The sequence below is a fragment of the Mya arenaria genome, chromosome 6 (assembly GCF_026914265.1).
Source record: "Mya arenaria isolate MELC-2E11 chromosome 6, ASM2691426v1".
NCBI lineage: Eukaryota > Metazoa > Mollusca > Bivalvia > Myida > Myidae > Mya > Mya arenaria.
This window is the reverse complement of record NC_069127.1, coordinates 5,468,640-5,495,226: the sequence shown is the minus strand read 5'-3', so window position 1 is coordinate 5,495,226 and position 26,587 is coordinate 5,468,640. Positions and strand designations below refer to the sequence as shown.

Sequence of the window (26,587 nt, the reverse complement as noted above, 5' to 3'; positions counted from 1 at the left end):
GGACAGTATAAGCATGGAAAATATTATCGATTCGTTTTTGAGAATATAAACTCTTTGGAGTCAATTAAGTTGATAGCTAACAGTCATTCTAAATAAAATAGTGGTATATGGTGGATAAAACATTTACTCTGGTAAACCTTTTATTTTTGTTTATGGCCTAAATTTGCAGAAATTACGTTTTGTGATAATTCCTGATATGATATAGATATATAATAATTGTGAAACGTATTATAGGCACAGTTTTCACAATGTTGGGATTGTCCTGCAATCAGTACAGGAAAGACAAAAATGTGAAAGTACCTATGAAATATAAATATATATCAATTCGCTGTATACCCGACTTAGACCACGTGAAATACAGGGAGGAAGTTTAAGTTCGAGTTTTTCAATATATATTGTAAATTGTTTACATTTACGATTCATTTTTCTGCCTCGTAGTTGAATAATGACATTGGACCAGTGCATTCAGATACTGAAGAAACCGATATATATATTTTCGTATTACATCTTATAACATGGCTAAGTATGCATTTCACATTTTATTGTCAATGCACAAATCAATGTTTTGTCATACCCAGGTGTGGGAGTGGGGGTGGCCATGGGGATGGCCGGTATATTGGAGTCTGCTAACATCAATATTCACAACGGTCTGGATGTTGACTGACTCTGTGAGACCCTTATCTGCGAAATATATTTTGTGTTTGCCCTTACAAACCCACTTCTGTACTGTGAACGTTCCCAAAATATACGACTTTACACTCATTGTACTTCAAGCTGAAGTTTATCTCTGAAGTTCTCTGTCGTTATAATTTAAATAAGTATGAAGTGGGCTGTAAAATTGTGCAGAGGAGTCACTTTACATTTTTATATTTTGATGTTATCAGTAAAATCGTATAACGTGCGTTGCATTGGTTCGTATAATGTTTGATTAATATCGGGTGGTTATAATGGGCTGTGGGGTATTGCTGACTGAGAATGAATTATTGTTTAACGAGAGAACAGACGGAAAACTGAAAACGTGCACGATCACAATCAATTTTATTAGCTTCAACATTGGAGAGACAGCGATCTCAGAGGTTAATAATATTTCACTGAATCTGACAACAAGCTGGCCGTTCATTGACTGTAAATTATTCCTACACAACGTTTTGAAAATGTATTTAAATTACAGTTACATTAACCTGTTGGTACTAAAATAAAACAGATACAGGATTTATTCGATGGCATGACTGTAACTTGCATCTCCTTAACATCAAATCATTACAATTCGCATGCGACAATCATTTGAGATGAAGGCAGTTATTAATCACGACCAGTAATACTATGACATTGTGATGGTCACAATTTCAGGTCACAAGGATCTTTTACCTCAAGAATAAAGAGTTAATATCGAGTTCGCTTCTCCCTTTGTCAGTCCGTTTACAGCTTTTGTGTCACAACCTTGAACAGGACAGCATAAGCGTTTAAGATATTATCGATTCATTTTTGAAAATATAAACTTTATTGAGAAAACTGAGTTTGTCGCTGACAGTCACTCTAAATAAATAAATATAATAATATATAATAATAATAAATAGTGGTATATGGTGGATAATACATTGACTCTGGTAAACCTTTTATTTTTGTTCATCGTCTAAATCTGCAGAAATTACATTTATTGATAATACCCTAATGACATAGATTTAAAATATTTGTAAAACGTATTGTAGGCACTGTTTTCACAATGTTGGGATTGTCCTGCAATCAGCACAGGAAAGAAAAAAATGTGTACGTGAAATATCAAAAGGACATAGATGTATTTCATAATTTATAATTTTATATACATCAATTCGCTGCATATCCGACTAAGACCGCGTGAACTACAGGGAGGAAGTTTTAGTTCTAGTTCTTCAATATATATTTTAAATTGTTTACATTTACGATTCATTTTTCTGCCTGATAGTTAATGAATAATGGCATTGGACCAGTGCATTCAGGTTACTGAATAAACCGATATATAGTTTCGTATAACATGTTATAATATGACATAGTATGCATTTTACCTTTGATTGTTAATGCACAGATCAATGTTATGTCATACCCAGGGGTTGCAGTCGGGTTGGCTGTGGGGTGGCCGGCATAATTGAGATTGCTTACATCAATATTAACAAGAGTCGGGATGTTGACCGACTCGATAAGACCATTATCTGCGAAGTAGACCTAGGCGCGTTTTACACCTAGGTTTCTAATGCCCAAAACATCCCTGACCATGGGATTGTACAAACCTTTCTGACCGTGAAGAAGCATTAGACACGTATCACAGTCGCCAAACCTTCCTCTCCGGTCTGAGGAAGCATTGATAGGTGCATTAAATACATCATATTATATGTTTGTCGTGAACGGGAAAGGGTTTTGATTACAGCACTTGTGTCATGATTATTATTAAATGCATTTCTAGTAATTAATATATATTAAAACACGTTATAACAAAGTATATACTGATTAAAATTTATACATTTACAGACCTAACGTACGTAACGCAAAGTCCTATCCCGATAGTACCTTTAACAGTGCACAAGACAATAAAGGATCAGTCTGAATTTAAAATTTAGCGATTTACCATTTTAAGACACAAGGACCAAGGCCTTACATACACCAAACCAGAGACCGACATATACACCAAACCAGAGACAGACATATACACCAAATCATAGACAAACATATACACCAAACCAGAAACAGACATAATACCAAAACCAGAGATAGACATATACACCAAACCAGAGACAGACATATACACCAAACCAGAGACAGACATATACACCAAACCAGAGACAGACATATACACCAAACCAGAGACAGACATATACACCAAACCAGAGACAGACATATACACCAAACCAGAGACAGACATATACACCAAACCAGAGACAGACATATACACCAAACCAGAGACAGACATATACACCAAACCAGAGACAGACATATACACCAAACCAGAGACAGACATATACACCAAACCAGAGACAGACATATACACCAAACCAGAGACAGACATATACACCAAACCAGAGACAGACATATACACCAAAACCAGAGACGGACATATACACCAAACCAGATACAGACATATACACCAAACCAGAGACAGACATATACACCAAACCAGAGACAGACATATACACCAAACCAGAGACAGACATATATACCATACCAGAGACAGACATATACACCAAACCAGAGACAGACATATATACCAAACCAGAGACGGACATATCTTGGCCTGTCCTGGGCTCATCGTGATAAATCCTCATTTTATTACTCATCCGAATTACAAAAAATAGTACTAATCCCAACAACACGTTTGAGTTGGATTGTACGATGTTTACATCCACAATTGAACGGTCTTGTTAAATATTTTCGTCGTGAAAACAGCAAACTTATTATTGAAAAATAAAGTGAAACAAAAGAATAATTATTTGTGTCAAATTTATTTCTTTTACGTTTATGGATCACACAAAACACATATAAAACCACAATTGCATACATTTGTACATTTTAAGATTTAATACCTGGTCCTTCTCTGAATTGGTCGACCAGAGCAGTGGACATGTTTTATACAAAACCAAAGAGCTTGAGCAATAAATGTCTCTTTAATTAAATACATAAACAAACAACTTTAATTATTCGCACTTGCCACTTACATTTATGTATCCCCCAATTATGACAGTTTGTTATATTGACACGCACGGAATTTTGCGACATGCCGCAAACCGTCATGAATATTTTCACACCTACGTCTCGATCTACAGTTCGACATAAAGAACACAGGAAATGTGTGAAATTCGATCACTGGGACTGAAAAACGAGGTCGACATAGCGAAAAAGTCGAGATAAAAAAATCGACACAAACAGATTTATTTTATATAGAATAAGAAGGAATAAATTCGGGAACGGAAAAAAGTCGACATAACCGGAAAGTCGACTTATCCGACGTCGACACAGCGAGGTTCGACTGTACTCTATATTCAGCTGATCGTAAACAATCGTCTTTTATCTCTTATGAGTAATGTGGTATAATCCTAACGCTTTTGAATTACTGCCGTTCTAGACCGTACACAGAGTAAACTATATCGTTACCTATCCTAATGCATTTGTATGATGATTCCGCTTTATAGTCATACTAATTCGTTGATATTCGTAGTACCGTCGTAGAATAATCGTCCACAAATACCATCGAGACAATGTATTTTCGATTTAACAAGAATATTATTGCAACGATTTATCGTGAACTATTGAGGCAACGACAGCCATGCTTTACGAATATAGCAATGGAATACATAAAGGCAAGCCTGTAGCAAACATTCTTACAAAGTCCCTGTTTAGAGGCACACTATTGAAGCCTAACAAATACTCACCCAGATACACACAGCGTCGCGAATAAACAAAGACAGACTACATATGCATCAAAATATCAAGAATGATATAAACGTTTTTAATATGTTTTGATACGAATGTAGCACGGCTTAATGTGATGTGTTACGCTTTTTTACGGTTAAGGTGTGATGTATTACAACACATATTATGAAAAGTAGCAATGATTCATAATAAACTACGACTTAGCATCGATGTATATGTTTTAACACAGCTCTGTATTACCGCGATACACTTGAATATGCTTTTGCCGATGGTTCGCTATGTAACATTAGTGGGAAAGGGAAATGAAATGCGAAACGTTGCCTTTTCAAAGGTTGTGGAAAATCTTTATTATTCTTAAAACAGTTTCCTGTTGATTGTGTACAGTCGTCGTTGATTTCATTTTTTTTTTCACTATGGGTTGCAGTGAGTTCATTTATAGAAAATTGTCATGTCAAAGTTGACGACGTTGTAGTATAAAATGGTAGTATAAAAGTGCTTATAAAAATCGCATAACGTCGAATCTTCTGGTACCCTCTCATAACGTAGCATCTTCTGGTACCCTCACATAAGGTCGCATCTTCTGGTACCCTCGCATAACGTTCTCATCTTCTGGTACCCTCTCATAACATCTCATCTTCAGGTACACTCTCATAACGTCTAATCTTAAGGTACCCTCTCATAACATCGCATCTTCTGGTACCCTCGCATAACATCGCATCTTCTGGTACTCTCTCATGACGTCTCATTTTCTGGAACCCTCTCATAACATCGCATCTTCTGGTTCCCTCGCATAACATTGCATTCTCTGGTACCCTCGCATAACGTCGCATCTTCTGGTACCCTCTCATAACGTCCCATCTTCTGGTAACCTTTTGATAACGTTGCAACATCTGGTACCCTCTCATAACATCGCATCTTCTGGTACCCTCTCATAACGTCTCATCTTCTGGTACCCTCTCATAACGTCGCATCTTCTGGTACCCTCTCATAACGTCTCATCTTCTGGTACCCTCTCATAACGTCACATCTTCTGGTACCCTCTCATAACGTCTCATTTTCAGGTACCCTCTCATAACGTCTCATCTTCAGGTACACTCTCATAACGTCGCATCTTCTGGTACCCTCTTATAACATCGCATTTTGTGATACCCTCTCATAACGTCGCATCTTCTGGTACCCTCTTATAACATCGCATTTTGTGATACCCTCCCATAACGTCGCATCTTCTGGTACCCTCTTATAACATCGCATTTTGTGGTACCCTCTCATAACATCGCATCTTCTTGTACTCTCTCATAACATCGCATCTTCTGGTACCCTCTCATAACATCGCATCTTCTGAAACCCTCTCATAACATCGCATTATCTGGTACCCCCTCATAACATCGCATCTTCTGTTACCCTCTCATAACATCACATCTTCTGGAACCCTCGCATAACGTCGCATCTTCTGGTACCCTCTCATAACGTCGCATCTTCTGGTACCCTCTCAAAACGTCGCATCCTCTGGTACATTTTCAAAACGTCGCAACTTCTAGTACCCTCTCATAACGTCGCATCTTCAGGTACCCACGCATAACGTCGTTTCTTCTAGTACCGTAGCATTATATCACATCTACTGGTACCCTCTCATAACGTCTCATCTTCTGGAACCCTCGCTTAACATCGCATCTTCTGGTACCCTCTCATAACATCGCATCTTCTGGTACCCTCGCATAACGTCGCATCTTCTGGTACCCTCTCATAACGTCGCATCTTCTGGTACCCTCGCATAACGTCGCATCTTCTGGTACCCTCTCATAACGTCGCATCTTCTGGTACCCTCTCATAACGTCGCATCGTCTGGTACCCTCTCATAACGTTGCAACTTCTGGAACCCTCTCATAACATCGCATCTTCTGGTACCCTCTCATAACGTCGCATCTTCTGGTACCCTCTCATAACATCGCATCTTCTGGTACCCTCGCATAACGTCGCATCTTTTGGTACCCTCCCATAACAATGCATCATCCGCTACCCTTTCTTAATGTTGCAACTTCTGGTACCCTCTCATAAAATCGCATCTTCTGGTACCCTCTCATAACATCGCATCTTCTGGTACCCTCTTATAACGTCGCATCTTCTGGTACCCTCTTATAACGTCTCATCTTCTGGTAACGTCTCATAACATCGCATCCTCTGGAACCCTCTCATAACATCGCATCTTCTGGTACCCTCTCATAACATCGCATCTTCTGAAACCCTCTCATAACATCGCATTATCTGGTACCCCCTCATAACATCGCATCTTCTGAAACCCTCTCATAACATCGCATTATCTGGTACCCCCTCATAACATCGCATCTTCTGTTACCCTCTCATAACATCGCATCCTCTGGTACATTCTCATAACGTCGCAACTTCTAGTACCCTCTCATAACATCGCATCTCCTCGAACCTTCGCATAACGTCGCATCTTCTGGTACCCTCTCATAACGTCGCATCCTCTGGTACATTCTCATAACGTCGCAACTTCTAGTACCCTCTCATAACGTTGCATCTTCTGGTACCCTCGCATAACGTCGCATCTTCTGGTACCCTCTCATAACATCACATCTTTGTGTACACTCTCATAATATCTCATCTTCTGGTACCCTCTCATAACGTCGCATCTTCTGGTACCCTCTCATAACGTTGCAACTTCTGGTACCCTTGCATAACATCGCATCTTCTGGTACCCTCTCATAATGTCGCATCTTCTGGAACCCTCGCTTAACATCGCATCTTCTGGTACCCTCTCATAACATCGCATCTTCTGAAACCCTCTCATAACATCGCATTATCTGGTACCCTCTCATTAGATCGCATCTTCTGGTACCCTCTCATAACGTCGCATCTTCTGGTACCCTCGCATAACGTCGCATCTTCTGGTACCTTCTCATAACGTCGCATCTTCAGGTATACACTCATAACGTCGCAAATTCTGATACCCTCTCATAACGTCGCATCTTCTGGTACCCTCTCATAACGTCGCATCCTCTGGTACATTCTCATAACGTCGCAACTTCTGGTAACCTCTCATAGCCTCGCATCTTCTGGTACCCTCGCATAACGTCGCATCCTCTGGTACCCTCTCATAACGTCGCATCCTCTGGTACCCTCTAATAACGTTGCAACTTCTGGTACACTCTCATAACATCGCATCTTCTGGTACTCTCTCTTAACGTCTCACCTTCTGGTACCCTTTCATAACATCGCATCTTCTGGTACACTCTCATAACGTCGCATCTTCTGGTACACTCTCATAACATCGCATCTTCTTGAACCCTCTGATAACATCGCATCTTCTGGTACCCTCTCATAACGTCGCATCCTCTGGTACCCTCTCATAACATCGCATTTTGTGGTACACTCTCATAACGTTGCAACATCTGGTACCCTCTCATAACATCGCACCTTCTAGTACTCCCTCATAACATCGCATCATCTGGAACCCTCTGATAACAATGCATCTTCTGGTACTCTCTTATAACATCGCATTTTCTGGTACCCTCTCATAACATCGCATTTTGTGGTATCTTCTCATAACGTTGCAACTTCTGGTACCCTCGCAAAACATCGCATCTTTTGGTACTCTCTCATAACGTCTCAACTTCTTGTACCCTCTCATAACATCGCTTCTTCTGGTTCCTCTTATAACTTCTCATCTTCAGGTACCCTCTCATAACATCTCATCTTCAGGTACACTCTCATAACGTCGCATCTTCAGGTACCCTCTCATAACGTCTCATCTTCAGGTACCCTCTCATAACATCGCATCTTCAGGTACACTCTCATAACATCTCATCTTCAGGTACCCTCTCATAACTTCTCATCTTCAGGTTCCCTCTCATAACATCTCATCTTCAGGTACCCTCTCATAACATCGCATCTTCAGGTACCCTCTCATAACGTCGCATCTTCAGGTACCCTCTCATAACGTCGCATCTTCTGGTACCCTCTCATAACGTCGCATCTTCTGGTACCCTCTCATAAAGTCGCATCTTCTGGTACCCTCTCATAACATCGCATCTTCTGGTACCCTCTCATAACGTTGCAACTTCTGGTACCCTCTCATAACATCGCATCTTCTGGTACCCTCTCATAACGTCGCATCTTCTGGTACCCTCTCATAACATCGCATCTTCTGGTACCCTCTCATAACGTCGCATCTTCTGGTACACTCTCATAACGTCGCATCTTCTGGTACCCTCTCATAACGTCGCATCTTCTGGTACCCTCGCATAACATCGCATATTCTGGTACCCTCGCATAACGTCGCATCTTCTGGTACTCTCGCATAAAGTCGCATCCTCTTGTACCCTCTCTTACGGACTCGTACCTTAAATGATATAAACTCTTATCAAGCACACATTTACTCGAGCTATATTGTACATCTCAACTCTCGTGAATGGCCGGAATAATATCGAATTAGTAACAAAACACTTCCATACGGATGTCAAAAGTTTTCGTGAGATGCCATAAAATACTTTACTATCTATCGTTCAAATATAGCGTTTTCATTCGAGTTTCGTCTCGCCGTATATCGCTGAATGTATGAAGACACTGACAGTGTGACATGAGTATAAACGTGGAGAATTCCTAGTACTTTACCGCAATAGAAGCGAAATAATTCGTAGCATATCTGAGTGCATCCGCGCTGAATACGTCGTAAAGTATTATTATTCTTTGTCGCTGAAACCAATTAGCGATCTAACGAATATTTTCAGTGCTTTTGATGTGCTAGTAAAAATAACCTTACACTAGATTTGTTTTTGAAATATTGGACTACTGTGCTACTCCCTGTAGATTCAATGCTACTATACCAGAAACTATACCTGAAGAATTCAAGTTTCGACAACTAAAGATAACGTATATAACCATCAACACTGGATTTCCTATTTGAACGTATAAATCTTCTTTTTTATTAACAATCTCTTAAAATTCTTTAAACAAACATCTGTATTTGCATTTAAAATTTATAAATGCCTCAAGAATCTTACAAGGATGTAATTTTGTATGTTATATTGCTATTTCGGCGTTTAGTACATTCAGGCACTTGATTATTCGAGAGCTTAAACATTGAGAGAGAATGATATTCGTTTTGGACTAAATAGTTTCTTTGTTTAAAACTAAAATCTGTTTCAGGAAAGATGACTTCCATTGGAAATATATGTTTGTTGATATTTTATCATTCGGGTATCCAGTTAATTTATTCGGCAACGACAACATCAAATACAGGATTTTCAGAAACTACATCCTATCCATCAAGTTCAGTTCCGTCATCAACAACTGAGCATGTTACTGTAGCACAAACGTCAAGACTGCCAAACACAACGACACAATATAATTTTACAACGACATCATCAACATTGATAACAACGGAATCATTGTCAACGGAGCTAAGAACAAATGCACCAGCGCCAACAACAATGGTTCCAACGACGACAACATTATTAGAAACAACTGAATCTTTAACAAATGTGCCAACCACATCGGCACCAACGTTGGAAACCTCGACCGCGCCACACACAACCATCCCGATAGAAACAACAGTAACACTGGGGGTAGCATCTGACACATCAACGTCATTTCCAACAACGACAACAACGTTGGAAACCTCGACCGCGCCACACACAACCATCCCGATAGAAACAACAGTAACAATGGGGGAAACATCTGACACATCAACGTCATTTCCAACAACGACAACAACGTTGGAAACTTCGACCGAGCCACACACAACCATCCCGATAGAAACAACAGTAACAATAGGGGAAACATCTGACACATCAACGTCATTTCCAACAACGACAACAACGTTGGAAACCTCGACCGCGCCACACACAACCATCCCGATAGAAACAACAGTGACAATGGGGGTAACATCTGACACATCAACGTTATTTCCAACAACGACAACAACGTTGGAAACCTCCACCGAGCCATACACAATCATCTCGATAGAAACAACAGTAACAATGGGGGAAACATCTGACGCATCAACGTCATTTCCAGCATCGTACTCCACAACAACGCAATGGTCGCAAAGTAAATATTTCCTCCATTCTCCTGTTATATCATATATAATATAAGGTATAGCTTCAGTTTATACAACTGCAGAAGTAATTCCCTTCATCCCATTAGTAACGATATATTATATCACCATGTTTAATATTTTGTAAAATAACTTTGCTTAATATCGTTTGAGCGTTAAAAATCTCCTTTCTGTTTAAGGCAGTAAAATGGATTGTGCATTTTCTTTTTGGAAGTTTTGGAAAATATCAATATCAAACAATGGTCTGAAAAAAATATTTTCCATTTTCCTTATTAATATTAACTACCGTTTGCAGATTGTGGACCTATAAATACAATATCTAACGGCCAAATTGATCTGAATGATCCATCCAACATGACGTATGGTGCCTCCGCTAACGTCACATGTGAATCTGGATTTGACGCTAGTATAGATCAAGTTACCTGTTTAAGTAATGGATCATGGTCAGAAGCATCGTGTTTGCCTAAAGGTAGTATTCATCGTTGGTTATATTAGTTCGACATTTTGTATCTGGCGTTGAGTTATTAGTTGATGTATTGAATTGTGTGCTTATCAATCAAACTAAAGGTGTAATATTTGCAATTTTAGAAGTTACATTAATTCCCTTTATTTCACTAATAAACAATATATCACCCTGTTTATTATTTTGTGAAAATATCTTTGCTGAATAGTCTTTAAGCGTTAAAATCTTTACTGTTTTAGGCATTTAAATCCATTGTGCATTTAATGTTATGTAATTGGAAGTATTAGAAAATATGGAAGAGGAAATTATGGTATCACATTATCCCCCCCACATTCTTCTGAACTATCGTTTACAGATTGTGGATCTGTTGAAACTATTTCAAATGGACAAATTGATCTGAATGATCCATCCAACACGACATATGGTGCCGCTGCCAACGTCACATGTGAATCTGGATTTGACGCTAGTATAGATCAAGTGACCTGTTTAAGTAATGGATCATGGTCAGAAGCATTGTGTTCGCCTAAAGGTAGTATTCATCGGTGGTTAGAGTAGTTTGACATTTTGTATCTGGCGTTGAGTCATTAGTTGATGCCTTTAATCGTGTGCTTCTTAACAAAAATATAGGTTAGATATATGTAACTTTTGAAGTTACATTAATTACCTTTATTTCACTAATAAACAATATATCATCCTGTTTAATATTTTGTGAAAATCTCTTTGCCGAATAGTTTTTAAGCGTTAAAATCTTTACTGTTTTTGGCATTTAAATCCATTGTGCATTTACTATTTTGTTATTGGACGTGTTAGAAAATGAGAAATTGGAAACATTGGTCTCAAAATATTTCCCCCCAATTCTTCTGAACTATCGTTTGCAGATTGTGGACCTGTTGAAAGTATACCGAATGGACAAACTGATCTTAATGATCAATCCAACACGACATATGGTGCCGCTGCGAACGTCACATGTAACTCTGGATATGACGCTAGTTTAGATCAAGTGATCTGTTTAAGTAATGGATCATGGTCAGAAGCATCGTGCACACCTAAAGGTAGACTTAATTTGCGTTAACGATCATTTGACATTGTGGTTCTCTTGTTGAATAACGATATGAGGCATTGAATCGTACAGCTCTTCGATTTAATCAAAAGGATGAATAAATAGTAAAAGCAGTTGTTCTTTTGAAGGATACTGTGTTTAATATGAAAATAAGCTACAAATATACACGGTATTTGTACGTTATGAGACGATAGTTGATTTCTGTAAAATATTAAGCACTTAACAATCATTTCATCTTTGTGCATTTGTAGCTATTTAATACACGGTTACAATCTTGTTATTAGTAATCAATATTTTCCATAAATGCATTAATTAGGTTGCAGTTAAAGGTTTATCATTCAAAATATACGAGTGTTTGTACTGATTTTAAAAAAAGAGTGTTAATTTAAAGAATTCCCTTTGGCATTGTCACAAACTATCAATACCAGATTGTGGACCTGTCGAATCATTACCGAACGGACGCATTGATCTGAATGATCTATCCAACATGACGTATGGTGCCTCCGCTAACGTCACATGTGAATTTGGATTTGACGCTAGTATAGATCAAGTTACCTGTTTAAGTAATGGATCATGGTCAGAAGCATCGTGTTTGCCTAAAGGTAGTATTCATCGTTGGTTATATTAGTTCGACATTTTGTATCTGGCGTTGAGTTATTAGTTGATGTCTTTAATTGTGTGCTTATCATTCAAACTAAAGGTGTAATATTTGCAATTTTAGAAGTTACATTAATTACCTTTATTTCACTAATAAACAATATATCACCCTGTTTATTATTTTGTGAAAATATCTTTGCTGAATAGTCTTTAAGCGTTAAAATCTTTACTGTTTTTGGCATTTAAATCCATTGTGCATTTAATGTTATGTAATTGGAAGTATTAGAAAATATGGAAGAGGAAATTATGGTATCACATTATCCCCACCCCCACATTCTTCTAAACTATCGTTTACAGATTGTAGATCTGTAGAAACTATTTCGAATGGACAAATTGATCTGAATGATCCATCCAACACGACATATGGTGCCGCTGCCAACGTCACATGTGAATCTGGATTTGACGCCAGTATAGATCAAGTGACCTGTTTAAGTAATGGATCATGGTCAAAAGCATCGTGTTCGCCTAAAGGTAGTATTCATCGGTGGTTAGAGTAGTTTGTCATTTTGTATCTGGCGTTGAGTCATTAGTTGATGCCTTTAATCGTGTGCTTCTTAACAAAAATATAGGAACTATATATGTCACTTTTGAAGTTACATTAATTACCTTTATTTCACTAATAAACAATATATCATCCTGTTTAATATTTTGTGAAAATATCTTTGCCGAATAGTTTTTAAGCGTTAAAATCTTTTACTGTTTTTGGTATTTAAATCCATTGTGCATTTACTATTTTGTTATTGGACGTGTTAGCAAATGAGAAAGTGGAAACAATGGTCTCAAATTATTTCCCCCCCCCCCATATTCTTCTGAACTATCGTTTACAGATTGTGGATCTGTTGAAACTATTTCGAATGGACAAATTGATCTAAATGATCCATCCAACACGACATATGGTGCCGCTGCCAACTTCACATGTGAATCTGGATTTGACGCCAGTATAGATCAAGTGACCTGTTTAAGTAATGGATCATGGTCAGAAGCATCGTGTTCGCCTAAAGGTAGTATTCATCGGTGGTTAGAGTAGTTTAACATTTTGTATCTGGCATTGAGTCATTAGATGATGCCTTTAATCGTGTGTTTCTTAACCAAAATATAGGTTAAATATATGTAACTTTTGAAGATACATTAATTTCCTTTATTTCACTAATAAACAATACATCACCCTGTTTATTATTTTGTTAAAATATTTTTGCTGAATAGTCTTTAAGCGTTAAAATCTTTACTGTTTTTGGCATTTAAATCCATTGTGCATTTACTATAATGTTATTGGAAATATTAGAAAATATGGAAGAGGAAATTATTGTATCACATTATTCCCACCCACCCATTCTTCTGAACTATCGTTTACAGATTGTGGATCTGTTGAAACTATTTCGAATGGACAAATTGATCTGAATGATACATCCAACACGACATATGGTGCCGCTGCCAACGTCACATGTGAATCTGGATTTGACGCCAGTATAGATCAAATGACCTGTTTAAGTAATGGATCATGGTCAGAAGCATCGTGTTCGCCTAAAGGTAGTATTCATCGGTGGTTAGAGTAGTTTGACATTTTGTATCTGGCGTTGAGTCCTTAGTTGATGTCTTTAATCGTGTGCTTCTTAACCAAAATATAGGTTAGATATATGTAACTTTTGAAGTTATATTAATTACCTTTATTTCACTAATAAACAATATATCATCCTGTTTAATATTTTGTGAAAATCTCTTTGCCGAATAGTTTTTAAGCGTTAAATTCTTTATTGTTTTTGGCATTTAAATCCATTGTGCATTTACTATTTTGTTATTGGACGTGTTAGAAAATAAGAAAGTGGAAACAATGGTCTCAAAATATTTTCCCCCCCCCAATTCTTCTGAACTATCGTTTGCAGATTGTGGACCTTTTGAAACTATACCGAATGGACAAACTGATCTTAATGATCCATCCAACACGACATATGGTGCCGCTGCCAACGTCACATGTTACTCTGGATATGACGCTAGTATAGATCAAGTGATCTGTTTAAGTAATGGATCATGGTTAGAAGCATCGTGCACACCTAAAGGTAGACTTAATTTGCGTTAACGATCATTTGACATTGTGGTTCTCTTGTTGAATAACGATATGAGGCCTTGAATCGTACAGCTCTTCGATTTAATCAAAAGGATGAATAAATATTAAAAGCAGTTGTTCTTTTGAAGGATACTATGATTAATATGAAAATAAGCTACAGTTGTACAAATATACACGGTATTTGTACGTTATGAGACGATAGTTGATTTCTGTAAAATATTAAGCGCTTAACAATCATTTTATCTTTGTGCATTTGTAGCTATTTAATACACGGTTACAATCTTGTTATTAGTAATCAATATTTTCCATAAATGCATTAATTAGGTTGCAGTTAAAGGTTTATCATTCAAAATATACGTGTGTTTGTACTGATTTTAAAAAAGAGTGTTAATTTAAAGAATTCCCTTTGGCATTGTCACAAACTATCAATACCAGATTGTGGACCTGTCGAATCATTACCGAACGGACAAATTGATCTGAATGATCCATCCAACATGACATATGGTGCCTCCGCTAACGTCACATGTGAATCTGGATTTGACGCTAGTATAGATCAAGTTACCTGTTTAAGTAATGGATCATGGTCAGAAGCATCGTGTTTGCCTAAAGGTAGTATTCATCGTTGGTTATATTAGTTCGATATTTTGTATCTGGCGTTGAGTTATTAGTTGATGTCTTTAATCGTGTGCTTATCAATCAAACTATAGGTATAATATTTGCAATTTTAAAAGCTCCATTAATTACCTTTATTTCACTAATAAACAATATATTATCCTGTTTAATATTTTGTGAAAATATCTTTGCCGAATAGTTTTTAAGCGTTAAAATCTTTACTGTTTTTGGCATTTAAATCCATTGTGCATTTACTATTTTGTTATTGGATGTGTTAGAAAATAAGAAAATGGAAACAATGGTCTCAAAATATTTCCCCCAATTCTTCTGAACTATCGTTTGCAGATTGTGGACCTGTTGAAACTATACCGAATGGACAAACTGATCTTAATGATCCATCCAACACGACATATGGTGCTGCTGCTAACGTCACATGTAACTCTGGATATGACGCTAGTATAGATCAAGTGATCTGTTTAAGTAATGGATCATGGTCAGAAGCATCGTGCATACCTAAAGGTAGACTTAATTTGCGTTAACGATCATTTTGAAATTGTGTTTCTCTTGTTGAATAACGATATGAGGCCTTGAATCGTACAGCTCTTCGATTTAATCAAAAGGATGAATAAATATTAAAAGCAGTGGTTCTTTTGAAGGATATTGTGTTTAATATGAAAATAAGCTGCAAATATACACGGTATTTGTACGTTATGAGACGATAATTAATTTCTGTAAAATATTAAGCACTTAACAATCATTTCATCTTTGTGCATTTGTAGCTATTTAATACACGGTTACAGTCTTGTTATTTGTAATCAATATTTTCCGTAAATGCATGAATTAGGTTGCAGTTAAAGGTTTATTATTCAAAATATACGTGTGTTTGTACTGATTTTAAAAAAGAGTGTCAATTTAAAGAATTCCCTTTGGCATTGTCACAAACTATCAATACCAGATTGTGGACCTGTCGAATCATTACCGAACGGACGCATTGATCTGAATGATCCATCCAACATGACGTATGGTGCCTCCGCTAACGTCACATGTGAATCTGGTTTTGACGCTAGTATAGATCAAGTTATCTGTTTAAGTAATGGATCATGGTCAGAAGCATCGTGTTTGCCTAAAGGTAGTATTCATCGTTGGCTATATTAGTTCGATATTTTGTATCTGGCGTTGAGTTATTAGTTGATGTCTTTAATCGTGTGCTTATCAATCAAACTATAGGTATAATATTTGCAATTTTAAAAGCTACATTAATTCCCTTTATTTCACTAATAAACAATATATCACCCTGTTTATTATTTTGTTAAAATATCTTTGCTGAATAGTCTTTAAGCGTTAAAATCTTTACTGTTTTTGGCATTTAAATCCATTGTGCATTTACTATTATGTTATTGGAAGTATTAGAAAATATGGAAGAGGAAATTATGGTATCACATTATTCCCCCCCCCCATTCTTCTGAACTATCGTTTACAGATTGTGGATCTGTTGAAACTATTTCGAATGGACAAATTGATCTGAATGATCCATCCAACACGACATATGGTGCCGCTGCCAACGTCACATGTGAATCTGGATTTGACGCCAGTATAGATCAAGTGACATGTATAAGTAATGGATCATGGTCAGAAGCATTGTGTTCGCCTAAAGGTAGTATTCATCGGTGGTTAGAGTAGTTTGACATTTTGTATCTGGCGTTGAGTCATTAGTTGATGCCTTTAATCGTGTGCTTCTTAACAAAAATATAGGTTAAATATATGTAACTTTTGAAGTTACATTAATTACCTTTATTTCACTAATAAACAATATATCATCCTGTTTAATATTTTGTGAAAATATCATTGCCGTATAGTTTTTAAGCGTTAAAATCTTTACTGTTTTTGGCATTTAAATCCATTGTGCATTTACTATTTTGTTATTGGACGTGTTAGAAAATGAGAAAGTGGAAACAATGGTCTCAAATTATTCCTCCCCTCCCCCCCCCCCCCAATTCTTCTGAACTATCGTTTGCAGATTGTGGACCTGTTGAAAGTATACCGAATGGACAAACTGATCTTAATGATCCATCCAACACGACATATGGTGCCGCTGCTAACGTCACATGTAACTCTGGATATGACGCTAGTATAGATCAAGTGATCTGTTTAAGTAATGGATCATGGTCAGAAGCATCGTGCATACCTAAAGGTAGACTTAATTTGCGTTAACGATCATTTGAAATTGTGGTTCTCTTGTTGAATAACGATATGAGGCCTTGAATCGTACAGCTCTTCGATTTAATCAAAAGGATGAATAAATATTAAAAGCAGTGGTTCTTTTGAAGGATATTGTGTTTAATATGAAAATAAGCTGCAAACATACACGGTATTTGTACGTTATGAGACGATAATTAATTTCTGTAAAATATTAAGCACTTAACAATCATTTCGTCTTTGTGCATTTGTAGCTATTTAATACACGGTTACAGTCTTGTTATTTGTAATCAATATTTTCCGTAAATGCATGAATTAGGTTGCAGTTAAAGGTTTATTATTCAAAATATACGTGTGTTTGTACTGATTTTAAAAAAGAGTGTCAATTTAAAGAATTCCCTTTGGCATTGTCACAAACTATCAATACCAGATTGTGGACCTGTCGAATCATTACCGAACGGACGCATTGATCTGAATGATCCATCCAACATGACGTATGGTGCCTCCGCTAACGTCACATGTGAATCTGGTTTTGACGCTAGTATAGATCAAGTTATCTGTTTAAGTAATGGATCATGGTCAGAAGCATCGTGTTTGCCTAAAGGTAGTATTCATCGTTGGCTATATTAGTTCGATATTTTGTATCTGGCGTTGAGTTATTAGTTGATGTCTTTAATCGTGTGCTTATCAATCAAACTATAGGTATAATATTTGCAATTTTAAAAGCTACATTAATTCCCTTTATTTCACTAATAAACAATATATCACCCTGTTTATTATTTTGTTAAAATATCTTTGCTGAATAGTCTTTAAGCGTTAAAATCTTTACTGTTTTTGGCATTTAAATCCATTGTGCATTTACTATTATGTTATTGGAAGTATTAGAAAATATGGAAGAGGAAATTATGGTATCACATTATTCCCCCCCCCCCATTCTTCTGAACTATCGTTTACAGATTGTGGATCTGTTGAAACTATTTCGAATGGACAAATCGATCTGAATGATCCATCCAACACGACATATGGTGCCGCTGCCAACGTCACATGTGAATCTGGATTTGACGCCAGTATAGATCAAGTGACATGTATAAGTAATGGATCTTGGTCAGAAGCATTGTGTTCGCCTAAAGGTAGTATTCATCGGTGGTTAGAGTAGTTTTACATTTTGTATCTGGCGTTGAGTCATTAGTTGATGCCTTTAATCGTGTGCTTCTTAACAAAAATATAGGTTAAATATATGTAACTTTTGAAGTTACATTAATTACCTTTATTTCACTAATAAACAATATATCATCCTGTTTAATATTTTGTGAAAATATCATTGCCGTATAGTTTTTAAGCGTTAAAATCTTTACTGTTTTTGGCATTTAAATCCATTGTGAATTTACTATTTTGTTATTGGACGTGTTAGAAAATGAGAAAGTGGAAACAATGGTCTCAAATTATTCCTCCCCTCCCCCCCCCCCCCAATTCTTCTGAACTATCGTTTGCAGATTGTGGACCTGTTGAAAGTATACCGAATGGACAAACTGATCTTAATGATCCATCCAACACGACATATGGTGCCGCTGCCAACGTCACATGTAACTCTGGATATGACGCTAGTATAGATCAAGTGATCTGTTTAAGTAATGGATCATGGTCAGAAGCATCGTGCATACCTAAAGGTAGACTTAATTTGCGTTAACGATCATTTGACATTGTGGTTCTCTTGTTGAATAACGATATGAGGCCTTGAATCGTACAGCTCTTCGATTTAATCAAAAGGATGAATAAATATTAAAAGCAGTGGTTCTTTTGAAGGATACTGTGTTTAATATGAAAATAAGCTGCAAATATACACTGTATTTGTACGTTATGAGACGATAGTTGATTTCTGTAAAATATTAGGCACTTAACAATCATTTCATCTTTGTGCATTTGTAGCTATTTAATACACGGTTACAGTTTTGTTATTTGTAATCAATATTTTCCATAAATGCATTAATTAGGTTGCAGTTAAAGGTTTATCATTCAAAATATACGTGTGTTTGTACTGATTTTAAAAAAGAGTGTCAATTTAAAGAATTCCCTTTGGCATTGTCACAAACTATCAATACCAGATTGTGGACCTGTCGAATCATTACCGAACGGACGCATTGATCTGAATGATCCATCCAACATGACGTATGGTGCCTCCACTAACGTCACATGTGAATCTGGATTTGACGCTAGTATAGATCAAGTTACCTGTTTAAGTAATGGATCATGGTCAGAAGCATCGTGTTTGCCTAAAGGTAGTATTCATCGTTGGTTATATTAGTTCGATATTTTGTATCTGGCGTTGAGTTATTAGTTGATGTCTTTAATCGTGTGCTTATCAATCAAACTATAGGTATAATATTTGCAATTTTAAAAGCTACATTAATTGCCTTTATTTCACTAATAAACAATATATCACCCTGTTTATTATTTTGTTAAAATATCTTTGCTGAATAGTCTTAAAGCGTTAAAATCTTTACTGTTTTTGGCATTTAAATTCATTGTGCATTTACTATTATGTTATTGGAAGTATTAGAAAATATGGAAGAGGAAATTATGGTATAACATTAATCCCCCCCCCCCCAATCCTTCTGAACTATCGTTTACAGATTGTGGATCTGTTGAAACTATTTCGAATGGACAAATCGATCTGAATGATCCATCCAACACGACATATGGTGCCGCTGCCAACGTCACATGTGAATCTGGATTTGACGCCAGTATAGATCAAGTGACATGTATAAGTAATGGATCATGGTCAGAAGCATTGTGTTCGCCTAAAGGTAGTATTCATCGGTGGTAAGAGTAGTTTGACATTTTGTATCTGGCGTTGAGTCATTAGTTGATGCCTTTAATCGTGTGCTTCTTAACCAAAATATAGGTTAAATATATGTAACTTTTGAAGATACATTAATTACCTTTATTTCACTAATAAACAATATATCATCCTGTTTAATATTTTGTGAAAATATCATTGCCGAAGAGTTTTTAAGCGTTAAAATCTTTACTGTTTTTGCATTTAAATCCATTGTGCATTTACTATTTTGTTATTGGACGTGTTAGAAAATGAGAAAGTGGAAACAATGGTCTCAAATTATTCCTCCCCCCCCCCCAATTCTTCTGAACTATCGTTTGCAGATTGTGGACCTGTTGAAAGTATACCGAATGGACAAACTGATCTTAATGATCCATCCAGCACGACATATGGTGCCGCTGCCAACGTCACATGTAACTCTGGATATGACGCTAGTATAGATCAAGTGATCTGTTTAAGTAATGGATCATGGTCAGAAGCATCGTGCATACCTAAAGGTAGACTTAATTTGCGTTAACGATCATTTGACATTGTGGTTCTCTTGTTGAATAACGATATGAGGCCTTGAATCGTACAGCTCTTCGATTTAATCAAAAGGATGAATAAATATTAAAAGCAGTGGTTCTTTTGAAGGATACTGTGTTTAATATGAAAATAAGCTGCAAACATACAAGGTATTTGTACGTTATGAGACGATAGTTGATTTCTGTAAAATATTAGGCACTTAACAATCATTTCATCTTTGTGCATTTGTAGCTATTTAATACACGGTTACAGTCTTGTTATTTGTAATCAATATTTTCCATAAATGCATTAATTAGGTTGCAGTTAAAGGTTTATCATTCAAAATATACCTGTGTTTGTACTGATTTTAAAAAAGAGTGTCAATTTAAAGAATATCCTTTGGCATTGTCACAAACTATCAATACCAGATTGTGGACCTGTCGAATCATTACCGAAAGGACGCATTGATCGGAATGATCCATCCAACATGACGTATGGTGCCTCCGCTAACGTCACATGTGAATCTGGATTTGACGCTAGTATAGATCAAGTTACCTGTTTAAGTAACGGATCATGGTCAGAAGCATTTTGTTTGCCTAAAGGTAGTATTCATCGTTGGTTATATTAGTTCGATATTTTGTATCTGGCGTTGAGTTATTAGTTGATGTCTTTAATCGTGTGCTTATCAATCAAACTATAGGTATAATATTTGCAGTTTTAAAAGCTACATTAATTGCCTTTATTTCACTAATAAACAATATATCACCCTGTTTATTATTTTGTTAAAATATCTTTGCTGAATAGTCTTAAAGCGTTAAAATCTTTACTGTTTTTGGCATTTAAATCCATTGTGCATTTACTATTATGTTATTGGGAGTATTAGAACATATGGAAGAGGAAATAATGGTTTCACATTATCCCCCCCCCCCCCCATTCTTCTGAACTATCGTTTACAGATTGTGGATCTGTTGAAACTATTTCGAATGGACAAATTGATCTGAATGATCCATCCAACACGACATATGGTGCCGCTGCCAACGTCACATGTGAATCTGGATTTGACGCCAGTATAGATCAAGTGACATGTATAAGTAATGGATCATGGTCAGAAGCATTGTGTTCGCCTAAAGGTAGTATTCATCGGTGGTAAGAGTAGTTTGACATTTTGTATCTGACGTTGAGTCATTAGTTGATGTCTTTAATCATGTGCTTATCAATCAAACTATAGGTATAATATTTGCAGTTTTAAAAGCTACATTAATTCCCTTTATTTCACTAATAAACAATATATCACCCTGTTTATTATTTTGTTAAAATATCTTTGCTGAATAGTCTTTAAGCGTTAAATCTTTACTGTTTTTGGCATTTAAATCCATTGTGCATTTACTATTATGTTATTGGAAGTATTAGAAAATATGGAAGAGGAAATTATGGTATCACATTATTCCCCCCCCCCCCCATTCTTCTGAACTATCGTTTACAGATTGTGGATCTGTTGAAACTATTTCGAATGGACAAATTGATCTGAATGATCCATCCAACATGACGTATGGTGCCTCCGCTAACGTCACATGTGAATCTGGATTTGACGCTAGTATAGATCAAGTTACCTGTTTAAGTAATGGATCATGGTCAGAAGCATCGTGTTTGCCTAAAGGTAGTATTCATCGTTGGTTATATTAGTTCGATATTTTGTATCTGGCGTTGAGTTATTAGTTGATGTCTTTAATCGTGTGCTTATCAATCAAACTATAGGTATAATATTTGCAGTTTTAAAAGCTACATTAATTGCCTTTATTTCACTAATAAACAATATATCACCCTGTTTATTATTTTGTTAAAATATCTTTGCTGAATAGTCTTAAAGCGTTAAAATCTTTACTGTTTTTGGCATTTAAATCCATTGTGCATTTACTATTATGTTATTGGAAGTATTAGAAAATATGGAAGAGGAAATTATGGTATAACATTAATCCCCCCCCCCCCCAATCCTTCTGAACTATCGTTTACAGATTGTGGATCTGTTGAAACTATTTCGAATGGACAAATCGATCTGAATGATCCATCCAACACGACATATGGTGCCGCTGCCAACGTCACATGTGAATCTGGATTTGACGCCAGTATAGATCAAGTGACATGTATAAGTAATGGATCATGGTCAGAAGCATTGTGTTCGCCTAAAGGTAGTATTCATCGGTGGTAAGAGTAGTTTGACATTTTGTATCTGGCGTTGAGTCATTAGTTGATGCCTTTAATCGTGTGCTTCTTAACCAAAATATAGGTTAAATATATGTTACTTTTGAAGTTACATTAATTACCTTTATTTCACTAATAAACAATATATCATCCTGTTTAATATTTTGTGAAAATATCATTGCCGAAGAGTTTTTAAGCGTTAAAATCTTTACTGTTTTTGCATTTAAATCCATTGTGCATTTACTATTTTGTTATTGGACGTGTTAGAAAATGAGAAAGTGGAAACAATGGTCTCAAATTATTCCTCCCCCCCCCCCCCCCCCCCCAATTCTTCTGAACTATCGTTTGCAGATTGTGGACCTGTTGAAAGTATACCGAATGGACAAACTGATCTTAATGATCCATCCAACACGACATATGGTGCCGCTGCCAACGTCACATGTAACTCTGGATATGACGCTAGTATAGATCAAGTGATCTGTTTAAGTAATGGATCATGGTCAGAAGCATCGTGCATACCTAAAGGTAGACTTAATTTGCGTTAACGATCATTTGACATTGTGGTTCTCTTGTTGAATAACGATATGAGGCCTTGAATCGTACAGCTCTTCGATTTAATCAAAAGGATGAATAAATATTAAAAGCAGTGGTTCTTTTGAAGGATACTGTGTTTAATATGAAAATAAGCTGCAAACATACAAGGTATTTGTACGTTATGAGACGATAGTTGATTTCTGTAAAATATTAAGCACTTAACAATCATTTCATCTTTGTGCATTTGTAGCTATTTAATACACGGTTACAATCTTGTTATTAGTAATCAATATTTTCCATAAATGCATTAATTAGGTTGCAGTTAAAGGTTTATCATTCAAAATATACGTGTGTTTGTACTGATTTTAAAAAAGAGTGTCAATTTAAAGAATATCCTTTGGCATTGTCACAAACTATCAATACCAGATTGTGGACCTGTCGAATCATTACCGAACGGACGCATTGATCTGAATGATCCATCCAACATGACGTATGGTGCCTCCGCTAACGTCACATGTGAATCTGGATTTGACGCTAGTATAGATCAAGTTACCTGTTTAAGTAATGGATCATGGTCAGAAGCATTTTGTTTGCCTAAAGGTAGTATTCATCGTTGGTTATATTAGTTCGATATTTTGTATCTGGCGTTGAGTTATTAGTTGATGTCTTTAATCGTGTGCTTATCAATCAAACTATAGGTATAATATTTGCAGTTTTAAAAGCTACATTAATTGCCTTTATTTCACTAATAAACAATATATCACCCTGTTTATTATTTTGTTAAAATATCTTTGCTGAATAGTCTTAAAGCGTTAAAATCTTTACTGTTTTTGGCATTTAAATCCATTGTGCATTTACTATTATGTTATTGGGAGTATTAGAACATATGGAAGAGGAAATTATGGTTTCACATTATCCCCCCCCCCCCCATTCTTCTGAACTATCGTTTACAGATTGTGGATCTGTTGAAACTATTTCGAATGGACAAATTGATCTGAATGATCCATCCAACACGACATATGGTGCCGCTGCCAACGTCACATGTGAATCTGGATTTGACGCCAGTATAGATCAAGTGACATGTATAAGTAATGGATCATGGTCAGAAGCATTGTGTTCGCCTAAAGGTAGTATTCATCGGTGGTAAGAGTAGTTTGACATTTTGTATCTGACGTTGAGTCATTAGTTGATGTCTTTAATCGTGTGCTTATCAATCAAACTGTAGGTATAATATTTGCAGTTTTAAAAGCTACATTAATTCCCTTTATTTCACTAATAAACAATATATCACCCTGTTTATTATTTTGTTAAAATATCTTTGCTGAATAGTCTTTAAGCGTTAAATCTTTACTGTTTTTGGCATTTAAATCCATTGTGCATTTACTATTATGTTATTGGAAGTATTAGAAAATATGGAAGAGGAAATTATGGTATCACATTATTCCCCCCCCCCCATTCTTCTGAACTATCGTTTACAGATTGTGGATCTGTTGAAACTATTTCGAATGGACAAATTGATCTGAATGATCCATCCAACATGACGTATGGTGCCTCCGCTAACGTCACATGTGAATCTGGATTTGACGCTAGTATAGATCAAGTTACCTGTTTAAGTAATGGATCATGGTCAGAAGCATCGTGTTTGCCTAAAGGTAGTATTCATCGTTGGTTATATTAGTTCGATATTTTGTATCTGGCGTTGAGTTATTAGTTGATGTCTTTAATCGTGTGCTTATCAATCAAACTATTGGTATAATATTTGCAGTTTTAAAAGCTACATTAATTGCCTTTATTTCACTAATAAACAATATATCACCCTGTTTATTATTTTGTTAAAATATCTTTGCTGAATAGTCTTTAAGCGTTAAAATCTTTACTGTTTTTGGCATTTACATCCATTGTGCATTTACTATTATGTTATTGGAAGTATTAGAAAATATGGAAGAGGAAATTATGGTATCACATTATTCCCCCCCCCCATTCTTCTGAACTATCGTTTACAGATTGTGGATCTGTTGAAACTATTTCGAATGGACAAATCGATCTGAATGATCCATCCAACACGACATATGGTGCCGCTGCCAACGTCACATGTGAATCTGGATTTGACGCCAGTATAGATCAAGTGACATGTATAAGTAATGGATCATGGTCAGAAGCATTGTGTTCGCCTAAAGGTAGTATTCATCGGTGGTTAGAGTAGTTTTACATTTTGTATCTGGCGTTGAGTCATTAGTTGATGCCTTAAATCGTGTGCTTCTTAACCAAAATATAGGTTAAATATATGTAACTTTTGAAGATACATTAATTACCTTTATTTCACTAATAAACAATATATCATCCTGCTTAATATTTTGTGAAACTATCATTGCCGAAGAGTTTTTAAGCGTTAAAATCTTTACTGTTTTTGGCATTTAAATTCATTGTGCATTTACTATTTTGTTATTGGACGTGTTAGAAAATGAGAAAGTGGAAACAATGGTATCAAATTATTCCTCCCCCCCATATTCTTCTGAACTATCGTTTGCAGATTGTGGACCTGTTGAAAGTATACCGAATGGACAAACTGATCTTAATGATCCATCCAACACGACATATGGTGCCGCTGCCAACGTCACATGTAACTCTGGATATGACGCTAGTATAGATCAAGTGATCTGTTTAAGTAATGGATCATGGTCAGAAGCATCGTGCATACCTAAAGGTAGACTTAATTTGCGTTAACGATCATTTGACATTGTGGTTCTCTTGTTGAATAACGATATGAGGCCTTGAATCGTACAGCTCTTCGATTTAATCAAAAGGATGAATAAATATTAAAAGCAGTGGTTCTTTTGAAGGATACTGTGTTTAATATGAAAATAAGCTGCAAACATACACTGTATTTGTACGTTATGAGACGATAGTTGATTTCTGTAAAATATTAGGCACTTAACAATCATTTCATCTTTGTGCATTTGTAGCTATTTAATACACGGTTACAGTCTTGT

General features: G+C 36.2%; 1 protein-coding gene across 1 annotated transcript in view; it reads left to right on the top strand.

Moving 5' to 3' along the window:
• Positions 1-26,587, top strand: part of LOC128236963 (sushi, von Willebrand factor type A, EGF and pentraxin domain-containing protein 1-like) — a gene marked incomplete at its 3' end in the record, with an annotated part of 27,845 nt that continues 1,258 nt past the window's right edge. Inside the window, exons 1-28 of the mRNA XM_052952105.1 lie at positions 1-131; positions 9,565-10,467; positions 10,770-10,943; positions 11,293-11,466; positions 11,816-11,989; positions 12,952-13,125; positions 13,482-13,655; positions 14,008-14,181; positions 14,535-14,708; positions 15,674-15,847; positions 16,284-16,457; positions 16,809-16,982; positions 17,346-17,519; positions 17,955-18,128; positions 18,481-18,654; positions 19,018-19,191; positions 19,627-19,800; positions 20,155-20,328; positions 20,684-20,857; positions 21,293-21,466; positions 22,348-22,521; positions 22,877-23,050; positions 23,415-23,588; positions 24,024-24,197; positions 24,551-24,724; positions 25,076-25,249; positions 25,601-25,774; positions 26,128-26,301. Coding sequence (XP_052808065.1) covers positions 9,570-10,467; positions 10,770-10,943; positions 11,293-11,466; positions 11,816-11,989; positions 12,952-13,125; positions 13,482-13,655; positions 14,008-14,181; positions 14,535-14,708; positions 15,674-15,847; positions 16,284-16,457; positions 16,809-16,982; positions 17,346-17,519; positions 17,955-18,128; positions 18,481-18,654; positions 19,018-19,191; positions 19,627-19,800; positions 20,155-20,328; positions 20,684-20,857; positions 21,293-21,466; positions 22,348-22,521; positions 22,877-23,050; positions 23,415-23,588; positions 24,024-24,197; positions 24,551-24,724; positions 25,076-25,249; positions 25,601-25,774; positions 26,128-26,301 — 5,422 coding nt within the window. The remainder of the gene's footprint in view (positions 132-9,564; positions 10,468-10,769; positions 10,944-11,292; positions 11,467-11,815; positions 11,990-12,951; positions 13,126-13,481; positions 13,656-14,007; positions 14,182-14,534; positions 14,709-15,673; positions 15,848-16,283; positions 16,458-16,808; positions 16,983-17,345; positions 17,520-17,954; positions 18,129-18,480; positions 18,655-19,017; positions 19,192-19,626; positions 19,801-20,154; positions 20,329-20,683; positions 20,858-21,292; positions 21,467-22,347; positions 22,522-22,876; positions 23,051-23,414; positions 23,589-24,023; positions 24,198-24,550; positions 24,725-25,075; positions 25,250-25,600; positions 25,775-26,127; positions 26,302-26,587) is intronic.